This window comes from Oreochromis niloticus, linkage group LG11 (assembly GCF_001858045.2).
Source record: "Oreochromis niloticus isolate F11D_XX linkage group LG11, O_niloticus_UMD_NMBU, whole genome shotgun sequence".
In the NCBI taxonomy this organism is placed as follows: domain Eukaryota; kingdom Metazoa; phylum Chordata; class Actinopteri; order Cichliformes; family Cichlidae; genus Oreochromis; species Oreochromis niloticus.
This window is the reverse complement of record NC_031976.2, coordinates 34559912-34576508: the sequence shown is the minus strand read 5'-3', so window position 1 is coordinate 34576508 and position 16597 is coordinate 34559912. Positions and strand designations below refer to the sequence as shown.

At 39.9% G+C, this 16597-nt stretch overlaps 1 protein-coding gene across 1 annotated transcript in view; it reads right to left on the bottom strand.

The window, feature by feature from the left end:
• syngap1b (synaptic Ras GTPase activating protein 1b) overlaps positions 1–16597 on the bottom strand; it is a 175166-nt gene that overhangs the window by 30098 nt on the left and 128471 nt on the right. The window contains 10 exon segments of the mRNA XM_025911552.1: positions 33–235; positions 836–1037; positions 1415–1651; positions 1807–1951; positions 3325–3469; positions 3548–3883; positions 5485–5724; positions 8394–8492; positions 8834–8987; positions 15490–15611. Of these exon segments, the coding sequence (XP_025767337.1) occupies positions 33–235; positions 836–1037; positions 1415–1651; positions 1807–1951; positions 3325–3469; positions 3548–3883; positions 5485–5724; positions 8394–8492; positions 8834–8987; positions 15490–15611 (1883 nt within the window).

Here is a 16597-nt window from a genome sequence, read left to right as displayed (position 1 = left end):
CTGTTTAATGATAAAGTCTCAAATGTCCCTACCTATTAAGATCCCTCATCATGAGATTTTGGAACTCAGATGAGATGCCCCTGCTGAAGCTGGGCCGTGACAGCAGCCTGTCTGACTGTCTCCCAGGCTCTCTGTCTGTCTGATGGCTGGGCTGCCTCTGGAGGTGTGGGTTACGCAAGGCCATGCTGATGTCATTCAGGAGACGAGGCAAAGGACCCAGTTTGATGATGGCATCCTGTGGTTAGAGGTAAAACAAAAAGAAATGGCACTTTAGCTACATATTCATTAAAAACATTTTTGTGTAATCTAATGTAAGTGTTTTTCAGTACGTCCATCTTCATTCACCACGCACTGGAAATTTAATCACATGGAGTCTGATTTTGTAAAGCATTTGAGGTGAGAGAACAGCAAGACATTTTTTTTAGATGCAGCTTTAAAAACCAAGTCCTAAAATGACACATCAAATCTCAGCACGGCTTAGTCTGGCTGCACAATGTAAGCGATGTACTGTGTTATCAGAATGTTATCAACTGAACTCTGGCAATTCAATTTAAACCATAATTACGTTCAGTTTTTAGTTTTACTTCACTTATTTTATGACATTATTTCACTTGCATGTGAGAAAGTACAACGTTGTTTTCCAGTTCCAGAGCAGCATGATTAAGAATGCAGCAGTATTATTACATATGAAACAACTACTTTGATTACTACAGTAGGTTAAATTCAGGATACTGTAAAGCGATAAATAACCCACGGGGGAATTTTTTCACATATCATTTGATCTTTAGCAGTATGGTTGCAGTTTATAACAACAGATATGATGCTTTGTGTTTACCTTGCTGAGTTGAGCCATGACCTCCCAGAGGAGACTGTGCAGTATAGACAGCTCCCTGCCCAGGTCGATGTAGCCCTCAAAAGCGCCTGCATTGCTGACACTGTCCAGGTTGGAGATCTCGTAGAGGAACTGTTGCATGGAGCCCCACTCCATTTCTAAAAACTCATTCATGAAACACATGTACTCCTCTTTGCTTCCAAACCTGCAGGTGGGAACAGACAGAACAGGGCGGGGAGGACATGTGTGTGACAGGGAAAGTGATAGAAAAAGAATTGAAAAATATCTTAGCAGGGAAATTAAATTGTAGCTACACTCATAATCTTTGACTTAATAATAGTTTATATTAAATAATAATAAATATCATTAATTTCAACTGTTTTTGTATTAAAGCTCAAATTTTTAATAGTTTTAGGCAGTGTAAAGAAAAAAAATCGAACAATTAAATGCATAAATTCATTGATTTATGTATTTGTTTTTGTCATTGATGGTCAGCTTTTTTCCTTCCCTAAATATATGGATTAAACAAACAGAATCCTTTTCATAAAGCTAAATATATGAATGAAATGAAATAAAACTGACTTGGAGAAGTTAGCCAGGTTTTGCACTACTTTAGCGATGAGGGTGAGTGTGCGTGATGTCTGCTCATCTGGATACTCCTGGGTGAGGTTGAAAAGCGATGGCGACATGATGGCAGGACACAGGAAGCGCAGGAAAAGAGAACCGCTGATGAGGCGGTCAGCGATGTCTTCTCGACCCCTCTCAGCACAGCGCACTCGCCAGGAGGCAAAGACTTCCTTCAGCTCTCGAGGGAACACACTATAAAGCAACATAAAAGGTTTCAGGACAAACTAGGTACATTTAGATATTCCACCGAGAAGCTGTTTAAAAGCCTCATCTATCTTTGTTATAGCGAAGAGAAATAAACACAGTCTAGTAAAGGAGTTGCTTTTTTTGCATTACTAACTACTCACCAATGGGAATTAACAATCTTGCAGAGTGCCAATTCACAGCACATTCGAAGATTGGCTTGGTGGTCTGGTAGTACAGAGGGTGGTATTCTCATGGGGTCAACTTCACAATTTTCTTCTGACTCATACAAGGCCCTTATGAACTCCCCTGCAAGTGACATTTTATTAGTAACAAGTTTCAGTGTTATTAATAAAGAAAACAACAACCACAACAAGATTAATACGAAAGAAATCAATTATGAGACAACAAACCCAGCATTGCCACACCACACGATGCTGTTTAGGTAGTTGTAGGTGAGGAGCTGTCTTATTAGCCAAAAGCAAATTACAACAGTATTTGTTACTTTTAGCTCAAAGTATTTTCATGCCAATTTAGCATATAGAAAACAATTCTCAGAAATGGACTGCTGAGCAGAATTCACTGCACTGTAGTATTATTATTACTATTTTTTAAGACTCTAAACTTGTTAGCATTTACTGGAAATCTCTGGAGAAACTGTCTGTCCCTCTACACTCCTGTGCACTACCTTTATGAACACCAAAGCATTAAATGCACTCAATGTTAGAAAATTAAGAGAAAACTTTACTGAGAAACAACTGAGAAACTGTTTATGTTATCCTATATATCATTGTTTACTTGGAGGTAGCTTACTTTTATTTAACTTTTATTTTATGCTGTTTTTTTACCCACCTTTTTAAATTTGATTAAGTTTGAGTTATGTAAGGCTTAAAGTTATGAAATATTAGATTTACCTCTGTGTTATTTATTGCATTAATAGCCCATTTAAGGTGTCTGTATCATTATCGAATGAAATGATAGTATTTTATTTGTATGTTACTTATTATTATTTCAAAGTACACCTTGATAATGAAGCCAGCTGGTGTACACTGATCACTTTATTTGACCCTCTTATCTAAATATGATCACTTTTAGCCTGTAAAAAAACCAAATGGCCACTGCCATGAAGCTCAAGTTGACCATAAGACACTGAAGTCTCCATGTGCACTCAATCCAGAATAATGATGGCTGAATACAATTATGTTAAATAAGTTCTCGATTTCGTATGAACTCAAGCAAACATTCATTAATGAAACCAGGCTAACGATAACAACATATCGAGCTCTTTGCTTCCTCTCAGGAAGTCGTATTTCTCGCCTTTTGAGGAGAGCTGCTTCCTGATCTCACCGCCAACAGACTTGTGCTGAGCTTGGATAATCACATAATTCAATATATCATCAAACTCCACACAGCAGTGCAAAAAAGACACAAGTTTGAGTATCGCGAATAAGTTGAAAAATAATAAAATTCCCCACACCCAACCAAACTATCTTCTTCAAGCAAAAACACTAAGGCATGCTGAGAGAAAGTTGGGTCTCTTAAGTAGGATTTTTCCCCCCTTTAATTAAAAGTTTGGCTATTTCCAAACTTTCAAAAGTTCATCTGCTGAATTTTAAATTGGTATGAACACGGGAGCGAGTAAGTCAAACACTGCAAACGCTCTGTACACTATTCTGACTCACCTATAGCATCCTTGAGGTACTTATGTCCAATCAGTTTGAGGTACTCTTCTATGGCTTTGGTGGCCAGAGTGTTCTCTCTGAAGATAAGGTGTTCTCGGTCGATGAATCTGTCTACCTCACACATTGCCATGTCCGATAGAAAATCCTGGAGAAAAGGGGAACAGAGTTATTATTTTCCTCCTAAAATAGTGTTTGTCAAGTACAGGACTCAGTGATCCCATACCTTAGCTTTCCCTGTGCTCTGAAGTATATGCACCAGAGCACAGGCCACTTCCTCTTTGCTCTTGACACTCAGCACAGGCTCCAGCACAGCACACAGGGTGCGGTAGTTATTAGTGACATACTCTGCAAACTCCTTATACAGCTCCATGGGCAGGATGTTCATGGTCTGAAAGCGGGATTTGAGGCGTAGAGATGCATTGATGATCTTCCCTCCTCCGACACCAGCTCCCTTGGTGAGGACGCTGGGCTGGATGACCGGGTACCACTGCTCCACAAACTGACGTCCAGTGATGCTTGAGATGGGGATGCTTACGAGTCCTAAGTATGTGCTCTTTTCCTTTAAAGTGAAAAAAAAACCCCCCAAAACAAACATATTAATTGTGGTAAAGAAACATTGTTTCTTTCAGTTCTGCACAGAAATATTTTACAAAACTAATCTGAAAGTCGGAAATGTCAAAAAAAGTTCATTTTAAGCTTCAGCGATGAATTAATAATGAGCAGCAGGACTAACGCTGGATCCCCGGAGTGCTGTTTGAAGCTAGAGCTTTACTGTGGCAGCATTACTCTTGTACAGAGCTGAAAATGAAAATGACTGGTTTTGTGACTCAGTATTAAGTCATTTACTTCTTAAGTGCTAATGTTACACCTCACAGTATTACTCATGCGTTTGCTTTATCTTTTAAATTGAAGTGTTTTCACTTTTACCTTTTAGAAAGAATCTACCCTGTCACCACAGGTGATTACCTCTTTACCTGTGGTATACCCCAAGGTTCAGTTTTAGGTCCTGCTATATTTTCTATCATATGCTTCTACCAGTTTTCAGTACTGTGCAGCAGATACACAGATATACCTTCCTGGAGACCTCTTGACCCTGAAAGCATGGTTGCTTTTTCAGCATCACCTCTGTAGCATTGACTGCTCCATATATAAACATGACATCTCAGTCCTACAAGCCTTCCATTGTGAAGCCCACTAACAGACATTTGGGGAGTACCATTTGATTTAGCTTTGAACCACACATCGAGAGCAGCTGCTCAGATCTGTCTCCATCTCAAAAATAAAACCAATGCTCTCACATAATTCATGCATTTATTTTCTCATGGCTGGACAACTTCATCTCCCTCTTTTTTGGGCATACACGAAAAGTCACTCTGCCCTGAAACTAGCTCAGAAAGTTCCTTACTGGTTACACATAACATCACATCACCACGGTCCTGAATTCTCTCCACTGGCTTCTTGTGCATTTTGCAACTGATTTTAAGAATTTATTGATCACAAGTAAAGCACATCTGCCTCCGGCCGCAAGATATCTAGCAAAAAAGTTGGCCCAATTTGAACTAGTTCATAGCCTGAGATCCTCAGGTAGGTCCTTCTAGCGGTTCCAAAGTCGAGGCTGAAATCTAAAGGCGACTGTCGGGATTCTTTGACTTTAGAACAACCTGCCTGAGGAAGTACGGCTCAGACAATCGGGGAAATCCTTTAAATTGTGTCCTAAAACACTGGCTTACAGATTTCACTTTATGTGATGTATTTTATTTATATTTTTAGTATTATTTATCCTTTGTTTTGTTTGTTTGTTGTTGTTGTTTGGCTCACTCGTCTTATTTAGTATCTTTTACTGCTGCTAGGACTTTTATTCTTTTATTAGTATTTTGCATTTGCATTTCTGTTTCCTGTTTTGTCTTGTTGCTGTTATAACTATTGCATTTAGTTTATCCTGATTTTGCTTTGCTTTGTTATTAATGATGTTATATAAATAAAGCTAGTATAATTAATATTGTTGATGTAGATATGATAATAAGAAAATAAAAAAATAAGTCGATAAAATTCAACTTTAGGATATTTCAATTGTATTCTTCCAAAGTTGTTTCAACAACTTTAAGTTAATAAATGACTCATTTTCAGACCTTTATGCTACCCTACAGTTCTCTGTGTCACCTTGCGTCTCTTCTTGTCTGTCTCCTTGTATAGATGAAGGCGTAGGTTGCGGACAGCTGGCAGGTTGTTGAATTCAAAGTGCTCGCCCCAGAAAACGGTGTCGGTGCGGGGCTTGCTGGTGGTGCGTGCATACAGCATGTCGTCCAAACATAGTTCGCAGTAGTATCGTTTCTTTGCTGGAAGCTCGCGGGCCTCTATGATCCACAGTTTGAGCACATTGTCCACCCTCCGGCTGTTGTCCTGTGTGGAGATAAAGTCAGGTCAAACAAGGTCAAGCATGTCTGATAAAACATTTAAAAGCTTTACAAAGACAAGATGATACAATGCAGGAGGAAACATGACAGACCGCAAAGAAAAACAGACGTGGAAGCAGAGAGAGTGTGTGCAAATAAAAGGCGACAGCAGGTCAGCCTGCAGGAGAAAAGAGTAAATGACAGGAAATAAATGGCTGGTGACATGGTGGTTTGGCTACTATGGATAGTGGGTTGTACTTGATAAATTGCTCTCAACTCTCATCTTGGATACAGAGACAGAAAACAGCATGAGAAACACACAAGAGAAAGAGAACAGAAAATAATGAAGAAAGATTCTCTTTATGGATAAAACAAAGTAATCCCCTTAGACACAGAAAAAACACAAATGACACAATACACATGTGCTGCAAACACAATGGACTAAAAATGCTCCTATGGACTGCTACATTCCCTAATCATGATCACAAAGCCCAGCTATATTTGACATCCCCCATGGGAGGAGAGAGTGCTCTGTTGATTACAGAATGATGTTTCAGTAACTGGGAGTCATTTCAATTGGGCTCAAATGCCACTGTTGATGGCCCCCCTGTTTGCTTCAGACTACTTAAATCCTAATTTAGACGGCCAAATACGTGAGCATCATCAAGATCAACAGCTCTAACGTCTCCATTTGTATGCTCTTTGATAACCAGCGCCAAACACAAGGCATAATTAATTCCAGACCTCTGAGTTTGAATGTGCTGGGCATCTGGTGGCTCAGTTTGCTAGTGCACATACAGTGCAGCAGAGCCAGCATGCGCTCAAGTCCTCCACCTTGATATTATGTTACACCTTCCCTTGTGTCTGTCTTATTTCAATTGTATTACCAAAAGACTAGTGGAATGCTAAATTAAGGTGGAATAAATACTTTTTTCCTGAAAACCAAGCAATCAAGGCCGAAAAAAGGAATTAAAAGACTCTAGAAAATTACAAAGAATAATGATAATCCTTCTCTCTGCAGTTAGTCTTATCGCTTATGGTGCATCTGGTCTGAGAAGAAGAGTGCGTGTTGTTTTGGGGTAGGAGGAGGAGAGATTTTGGAGAAAGTGCCCGTTTGGAGTCATTGGAGCTCCGTGACTCAGCCAGGACCCCTGCGGCCGGAGCATCTGGACGAGGCGTTCAACTCTGGTGATGTTTCATCTCAGTCTCGCTTAATAACCCTTTAGTCTCTGGTTGCCATCTAAGCTGTGTATCTCACATGTCTGCTCACTTTTAATAACACTGAGGGGAAATATGTGAGAGTTTTACTTTACGATGGAATTTTGATTAAAATTAGGATATTAATTATATATGGAGCGAGCATGAAGGGAGATAAGTCTTCTTTTTTAAGCTGTGAAGATGCAAATAACATCATAGTACCTTAAAGCTGCACTGGAAACGACTTTCCCTATGAAAATACACCATCTTGTAGTGTTTAAAAAATACAAGTATGTCATCTGCAAAAACTGGTGTCAGATACAAGCACATGGAAAATGAACCTCATGTTGAAACACCATCATGCATTTAATTAATCAGTTAAATTTTAAATTGCTTGATTTAACCTCATAAATGTGTCTGTTGTCCTGCCTTCCTGCTTTACAGATGGCTGCTCCTCCCTGAGCCTGGTTCTGCTGGAGGTTTCTTCCTTTTAAAGGGAAGTTTTTCCTTCCCACTGTTGCCAAGTGCTTGCTCATCGGGGGTCATTTGATTTTTTGGGGGGGGGGGTTTACCTTACAATATAGAGTTCCTTGTTGTTGTGATTTGACGCTATATAAATAAAAGTTAAATTGAATTTTTCAGGTACACAAAATAAATGATTATTAGCATAATCAGTCCTGTAGTGGTTAATACATGAAAGAGCCATGTTTTGAGATCAGGAGGAGATAGATAAAGTGCAGCATCCACAGTAAAATATGAGGCTCCATCCATTGTGGCAACTAAGATGATCAGTGCCCCGAAAATTGCCTTTTACTGAAAGTCTGCCTGCACTGCTCATATTTTCCAAAGGAAAATCAAGGTAGACAACGTTCTCCATAGATGCAATAATGATATATTCTTAATCAAATATTAATTTGGGAAAGTTGCCTGTCTTACTTGTGATAATTTTATGATTAGACAATCCGATTTCAGGTCCAACAAGTGGGGTTTGCTCTGACAACAAGTCTGGACCACTTGAGAAAAACTACCCATAGATTTTTACTGCCACAAATTGTCTTGTGGTTCTTGCATGAGGCCCATTGTCTGTAGAGAGCAGCAATAAAAGACCTAGACTCACGAGTGTTAAATCTTTTACTTCCCTATCAAAAGTATCACAGACATGCTGTGCAGGTAAACATCAACCCGCTGTGTTCAATTTACTTATCACATTACCTGATTTGTGGTTTTTCAAAACAGCATTTTGGGTCCTCCCACCATCGACATTACCTTGTGCAGCTTTAATATTTTGCTTGTAGAAGCCACTAAATTGTTCAACACAGACACACACAGACACGAGGATGGAGTTCACACAGAGAAATGAAGCGGTGCGCTCTTATTGAAAACACACAACAACGGGAGACGGGGAGGAGAGAGAGAGACACACAGACAGAGGGATCATCCTTTTTTCTTCCTCTACCGCATCCCTTTCTCTCCCCTCACCTTGTTGGGCTTGACAGCTCTCTGCAGGTTCTCGATCCATTTGTCTCTCTCTGCAGCTGAGCGACACGCAAAGCACTTGGTTCCCGATGCCGTAGTCACCTGAGGTTAGCCAATGGTAAATTCAACAACCACAGCCATTAGTCACTATGGAGACTGCAACTAAAGTGCCAAAATAATGACTTGTATTCACTCTCAACCTCTGTCATGTTCCACTAATGAACAGGTGATGCAAAAGCTGAGAGGACTTAGGCTCATTTAAATGTCCTTATTTTAATTTTCACATTTAAAAAGAAAAGAAAAAAAGCAATCCTACTTGCATTGCACATCACTTTCACTTGTCAGGGTGGAAACAACAGTTTTAGTGTCATTTACTGCTCTGTGCACTCTGTGGTGGTGTGCGAGTGTGCCGTGGGCTCTCCGCTGAGCAGCTCAGTTCTCACCTCAAAGCAGTACTCCTGTCCCAGGATGCTCGAGTGCACAGGTTTGATGATAGCGTCCTCGTCCAGAGTGAGGTCCAGCGCCTCAGCGGCACTGCTGGGAGAAAGCAGGGACTCATGGGAGTGGGACTCTTTGAAGCTCTGCATCAAACGGGTCCTGGGAGAGTGAGGAGAGTGAGGAGGCTCTTTTATTAAAGGTCGCTTAGACTTCAGTGTTCAAGAAATTACAGGTGATTTCTTTTTGTATGCTAATTCTCCAAATGTGTTGCTTCACATTTTCATCTTTATCTTGTATACTGAAAAACAGCCAAACGAGTGCTGCACAACATACTGATAATTCTGGTAATAAGCAGCTTATCAACACATTCATCCATTCTCTTAATCGTTTATCAGGGTCACAGGGGGACTGGTGCTTATCCCAGCTGTGATTGGACGAGAGATGGCACACACCCTGTACAGGTCATCAGGCTGTTGCAGGGCTATCACACAGAGACAGACAACCATTCACGCTCACCTGTGGCCAATTTAGAATCACAAACTAACCTAACACGTCCTTGGTCTGTGAAAGGAAGTCAGGGTACCCCATCAGCCTGTCTCAAAAGGACATAATCTGTTCCCATTTCTTTAGTTGAACCTCTAAAAGATGCCAACACAGTTTGACAGGCATAAAACTGTACTTTTGCACCAACAAGGTGATTCCCAAAAAGGGACCTTGCGTATTTCAGCAAGATATAAGGGGTGGCTCAAGACTTGCACAGTGCTGTAAATAGATGCTTAAGTGAGCAACTACACACGACCAATTTTAAATGCCTATATCTGATTTAAGAAGTTGTGGTAAAATGCAGCACACACAGTATTTTTCTTTACAGCTGCATTTATGGCTATATCCAAAGCATTTTAAATAACCAATTAAACAATTCTTAATAAATCATTAATCCTGACACACATGTGGTCACAGCCCACACTAACAGGCGAAGGAGGTCTGTGCTAAAGCCCATTCATCATCACCTACTCCCACCCACACACACATGCAGAGAAGCAGGTAAAATCACAGAACAACTCAGGAAACAGCCACACAGCCACTGAAACAAACACACGATGGCACAGTGAGTCTAACCAGATAGCGAGGACAGACGGTCAGGTGTGATGAAGCCCTTCAGAGAAGAAAGGGGGACAGTAGATTAGGAAAAAGGAAAGATAGAAAAGAAGCTGTATATCCTGCGCTCTGCGTCCGGTTCTTGGCTTCTCCCCTGTTTGGGCTCAAACTGTTTTTGTCTATGTTCAATCATAACGTTCATCAACAGAGCAGTGATTGCATGTACGGGACTGAGGGGGAGAGAAACATAGAGAGTGAGGGAGAGATAAAAATAGACCCAAAGGAATGAGTCAGATTGAGGGTACCATAGAAGAGACGAGAGAAAGAGTGGGGGAGGTCAGGAGAGGATGTGAGAGAAGGAAAGACTGAGAGAGAAAGGGCTGAGGCCTCGGGGATGGAGGGAGAAGACCTCTCAGAGGAAATCATGTTGATTATGTAAACAGTGGATCCTTTGGAGAGGAAGAAAGTGAGAGTATGGATTAGAGGAATGAAAGAGAAAGGGAAAGGAGGAAGCGCAAGGGTCGGGATGGATGAAGGGATTGAGATGAGAGGAGGAGTGCTGGAGGTAAAAAGGAGGTCTATGCAAGGTCTCAGTGGACAGACATAAAAGACGAAACACACACACACATGCATGCAGACACCTTGCAAATTATAGTCAGTGCATCACAACTGATGAACTACACACCTGGAGAAAAAAAACTCAGGGATGAAAGACTAGGAACAAGGATACTGACACTGGGAAGGTGAGCTGAGCTTTGCTGTAGTGATCTAAAAGAGAACAAACCTGACAACAACCACTTTGCAAAGAAAAGCAACTGAACTGAAGCCGCTTTTCAATCTCAAATACTAATTAAGCTCAAGACCCATTTCATTGAATTTGCTGCTTTTGTCTTTTATTAAACTGAACATAAAACACAATGATTCTTGATCAATAAGGTTAGACAAACACTGACAAAATACAAACTGAAGGTGAATAGTCAAACTGGATTATGTGACTCATAATTACTTATTAGCAATAACACTTTGAGCCTAAGCAGCGGCTCTCTTTTTTCTTCCAGGTATGCCTCCCATTTCTATGAAACAACATTTATTATGTATTTATTGGTTTATTTTTCTAATTCTTAAGAGCAGGAAGGCAAGTACTCTAAAGAGATCCACCTATTTTTAGAAGTGCTTCTTTACAGACATTATATAGACATACAGTAGATGCGTCGTTGACTACTGCTATTTAAAGATGCATCAGCATATTGCAACTGCCATATTGTTCACTGGGTCTTCTAATGTGTGTAACTCTATGCACTTGCCAATTAAATATAGTCATAACTCAGTAAATTTTGCACAGATATTCTGTGGATTTTTGGTTTGTTACAAATGCTACAACGGCATTTATTCTTGTTTAAGTTTAAAATGCAAATTTTCATAACAAAACACTTATCTTGCGTTGACTGTAATCACAATAGTTCAGTAATATTATGTTAAAAAACGAGTTCTACTACTCTGCAGCTTTTGTGATGTTCTACTATAAAATAATAGTGTAAACAGTAAAAACTGAAAGGACTGCTCTCATAATTTTTGTAAATTTTGCTGTCCAGTCCTGCCAAGTTTTGATTTGAACTTAAAGCTACAGATGAGCCATGTAACTGCTTCTCCTCAGTGCTGATGTCCATGCTTAAACACGAAAATAGGTGAGTCTGGACAATGGTTTACAGCACTAAATGCTACTGCAACTACAAAATCAGCTACAAACTTAGCAGTTATTGCACATTTTGCTTCTCACTCCTGATATATATGTAATAAATAAGTACTTAAGTAAATGCAGTAATAGGTAAAAACTGTAAAATAGTATAAAACAACCTTTCAACAGAAGTGTTTGTCCTTTTCCAGTAGCATTTCTTTCATTAAAACTTAAAATGAAAGAAAATTCTTGTATTTTATGCAGGACTGGATCAGATTCCACAGGCAGACGAGCACCCACCCCACTGTAGCATCTACATGCATATGCTTATGTACAGACAATTCTGAAAACATTCAGGGTAGATGCTGGCACAGGTGAATGTGTGCTCATGTCAGCGTCTACTGCATCTTAACGAAGAACTAAATGGTGGTTCTACAGAAAAAGGCAGCATGTCTCCAAAGATATTAGATTAAATCATTGGGAGGTTAAGGTTTGAGATAAAATTTCATGGTATTTAAGAACTGCGATATTCTAGTGTGAAACAAACAGACATCCCTTGTGCTACATCATGAATATTACTACTAAAAAAGTTTACAGGGTGTGGCTTCGGTAGTGCAAAGACTTCTGTTCTGTTTCCTGTTTTTGATGGTGAATAGATTTGTGTTTTTAATTCTTTGGCAGACGAAAAAGCTATTTCATGACATTATTTAGGCTAAAGATACGCTAATGATGAAGACCTTCACAATTTGAAACCTCAAAGATACAAAACAGCTTTAAGTAGGTCTCCTAAGGACATAAAATCAAAAAACAAATAAATAATACAACTTTATTTTTCTGCAAGACAGAGTACCCTCTGTGACTACACAGAGTAAGCCTATGGGGTACTTACACTGAAAAATCTGAGTGGACTGAAAGATCTGTTAAGTTTGGCTTATTAGTGAGAAGAATACAAAAATTATGTGCGAATATGTGTATCGTTGCAGCTTCTAGAGCCTGTTTGGGAGCTCAGATGCACATTTATGCCTGCATGAAATCCAATCCATGCTGAAAAAAAAGGCAAGCCCTCCCAGGATAGACAAAGGTAAAAAAAAATGGAATACAAATGAACAAAGCTGCAGATGTTCACCAGCACCCCTGACAGAAAACACTCAGAGCAAACCAGGAGCTGTGAAAGACGATGGATCAGCCACGAGGGCCTTGGCAAACAACCACGACTTCACATCGCTCTTGACTTTTTTGTCCGTTCAGTCTTCTCAAGTCAGTCGGGGATAATAGACATCCACAAGCTTCCCAAATGAATAAATCATGTGGAAACACACCTTGGCAGACACCTGGCTCTGCAAAGGTGTTAGCACTCTCCTGAGTGCACTCTTGCCCTCTGTTTGGATTATACAACTGACCTTCACATTTGAAGTTTAAGTTTGCCCTGGGTCTAACTGTCCAGGGAGAATACAGAAAAAGTGAATGGACCAAATGAATGCTGAATCAGTCAGTTCATTGGTCATTCATTTTCTGTAAGTATTTTGATTTACTGTTCACTGGGGATGGATTTTAAATATTCAAAGAGTCTGTTATAATTAAAATCAAATGGTTTTGTAGATGCATTTTCTCTTGTTTTTATTGATGGCAGGTACTAGATAATGATACTAAATACTGCCAGAAGGTGGCATTAATGAAACGGGGAGTTTAAAAACATGTAAAACAGAGGAACACTTGACAAACTACCAGATGCTGGTTTTTAAAAACTTGCAGCACAGTAAGATGAGATGATACTGTAAGCAAGAATTGGAGAAATGTGACAATGAAATTCAGCTGTTAGAAAAGAGAGGAGGGTGAGTCCTGGGTGCAATCTTTGAGAACATTCGAATAGTTCCTGCTGAATACTGAACAGTATTTTTGCTCATCTCGGTTGTGCACGTCAGGCTTTTCAGTTAAAAAATGCTGCTTGTCTCCATTTTATGTTTGCACTGAAATATTTTTGGGATGTTGTTTTGTTGTTGGACAAAACAAGCTAGAAGATGTCTGTCACAGTGGACTTCAGACATCTCCAAGAAAAAAGCAGAGCTTAATCTAAGAAATTATCAGCAGTTATCATTAATGAAAATACAGAAATAGGTTGCAGCCCTTAGCTAAATGCTTTGGATCCTTGCTGTTTACAGGCTGCTTGAAATTAGGCTCAAAACCTTGCACAGTTCCTCATTTATGTTTCTCATATTTGACAAACTAAAAAATCTGAAGATTTTTGCACTCGAACATTGGCCATGCAACTCCTGTGTTACTGTGTCTGAAGAATTCCAGCACTGCTGCAACTATGTAGATGATACAGAGGAGGTATAATTAAGCAAATCTCCCACTGACTCATTATGGTCTGTACAGCCGCCATATGGCTGTCTGCTGGTTGCTATGGTGAAGCGGGGGATGTTTTTTCATCGGTTCAGCAGAGAAATAGTGAGTGCTGAGTGCAAGCGAGAATGCAGTGAGAGAGTAAAATAAACTTAGGACTGTGATAGACATATAAAGGATTACAGAGACTGAGATTAGGACATACACAGAGAAAGCTGATGCCAAGATACAGATAGAAAGCAGGAGATTGAGCTACTGATAGTGATAGACAAAAAGATTAATAGAGGCAGAGATGACAAGATGGAAAAGAATCAAAAGATGAGATAAAAGACGATAAAGATAGAAATCCATGGAAGCATGCTGATATAGATAGACCCTAATAAATAAATAAATAAAATCTCCCCTTCAGGCCATCTCTGTGGGTAGAGGCTACTATTTCTAGAGCGCTCCCTGGAACCACAGAGACCCAATAACTTTTGAGCAACTGGATCTGCTCTGGTAAGCCAAAACAGTGACCCTTTAAATTGAATTTATTTTAGGGGATTAAGCGGGAGAGAGTGAAGTATAGCACGGATGTGTGATGAGACTTTTGTGCTGTATGGTTTAAAAAAGGTTTTCAAAAAACCCTGTGTGAGTCGTTTGCAGCAAAAGCTCTCTGTCCGCAGCTTCAGGATTTCACAACAGACCTCTGAGCTGACAAAGTGGGTATGGTGGCAAAATTTAGGGTATACAACCTCATGATACAACCTCATGAATGCTGAAAAGAAAACTGACAAGCACACTTGGTCTTGATGCACTGCCTTCGGGCTAGGACACTGCAGACTTGTCCACTCAGTACTGCTGTTTTGACTGAAACTGAGGGATATAGCACACTCATACAGTAGTGACTTGACAATAACAAGGTAGCCCTGCCCTAAAACTTACCATCCTTTTTCCATCTTTTTCAAAGATCACAGAACCAAAAAAGGGCCATTTCCCTTTGATTTCTACACAACCAGACTTTTGTGCAACCACAGGAGTCAGCCACTGCTGGCTATTAGTAAGAATGTACTTCTGGAATAGCTTTTTTCGTCAGTCACAACCATCCAGAGACTAAGATCTTGTCACCAGTCGACATGAAAGCTCAGTTTGACACACAAGTTGATATTTTCTCTCCGTCGCAGTTTGAGAAGCACGATAAGACAGATCTACAGATGCAGTGCTCAACATTTTCCAAAGAATAATATGCTATAATCTTGCCTTTAAGATAATATATCTTGAGATTCTAGTAAACACACGTCCTTTTTAAGCCAAAATCTAATGTGCATTTTTCCCAGACTGACAGACATTCTCAGTCGGTGTGCAACATGGCCACTAACTGTGCTATCACTCTTCCGATGATCGTGTAAAAGTAGATACAAAAACAAATAGTGATGTGATTATAGCATCCAAACAGACAAACAGAATTCATGCATCTGTAAATGCAACAGCAAAATGCAGGGCCAAACACAGCCTGGCAGTCCACAAACATCGCATGAAAACGCTCACACACACTGACTCACTAACCTGTCTTGGTCGGCACTGCGGAAGCGGGGGAGGATCATGTGGCGGAAACTGCTAGTTCGGTCCAGTTTGGGCTGACTCTTGGCCCTCTTGATTGAGCCCTTCAACCTTCTACTGAGGAAACTCTGGAGCGTGGCGGAGGAGGAGAGCGACGACGAAGGCAGACAGATGGAGTGGGAGAGGGAGGAGGAAGTGTGTGGCGTGAAGTTACAGAGACAAAGAAGTGGTTGGCGTGAATCGGAAAAGATGAGAGATTGAGCGGTGAAGAGAGGTCGATGTGGTTGGATAGGACAGGAAAGTATGATATGAATGCGGATGATTCCCGTCAAGTCAGCATGGTTTATAACAGATGTATTTGTGTGACGGCAAAATCAAATCGAGAGACAAACACAAATGAAAGACACGATGCATGATGGGGAGAGCACAAGGTACATTTATTATCAACGAGGAATCAAATTGCTACAGAAAACTGCAATGTTGTAACAGATCCTGTGGTGGGCAGTGGTGAACCATTAAGTCCATAAGAACAGCAGAGAGTCTCACAGTTTGTCCTAAATGAGCTTCCTGGCACGATTCAATCAAATATCATTGATCATCATTCATTGATAAGTGTTCGGTCTATATTTTACATTTCACTTACAATTATTTTTTGTCTTTCTGGCTGGAAGCGCTGCCATTTGTCCTTCATGTACTGCATTTTTGGAGAATAATGTACATCAGCATAACACCACTCACCAGATTTTGTATCAACAAACTGCATATTAAACCCAGGATCAGAATCTCGTCTACAAGGAGTGTGAGTGTGGAGTTTCCTGTCAATGTGACGGTCATAAAACTAAAAAAGCCCCGTGACTTTACTTAAGCTTAAAGAAAATGAAGACATTATAGAACTAATAGCAAAATCATTTTAGAATTTGTAATCTGTTTGAAACCTTTTGAAAATGAAATATATGTCTTCTCTGTTTTTAAACCATATATTGTAAATAAACTGTTTTAGGTCTGAGACTGTTGGTAATGCAAAAACAAGCTAGTGAATGAAGTCACCTTGGATGATTATATCACTTTTTAAAACATTTGTAGACTTCCTGATTTCACACCCTGTGTTTGTAGA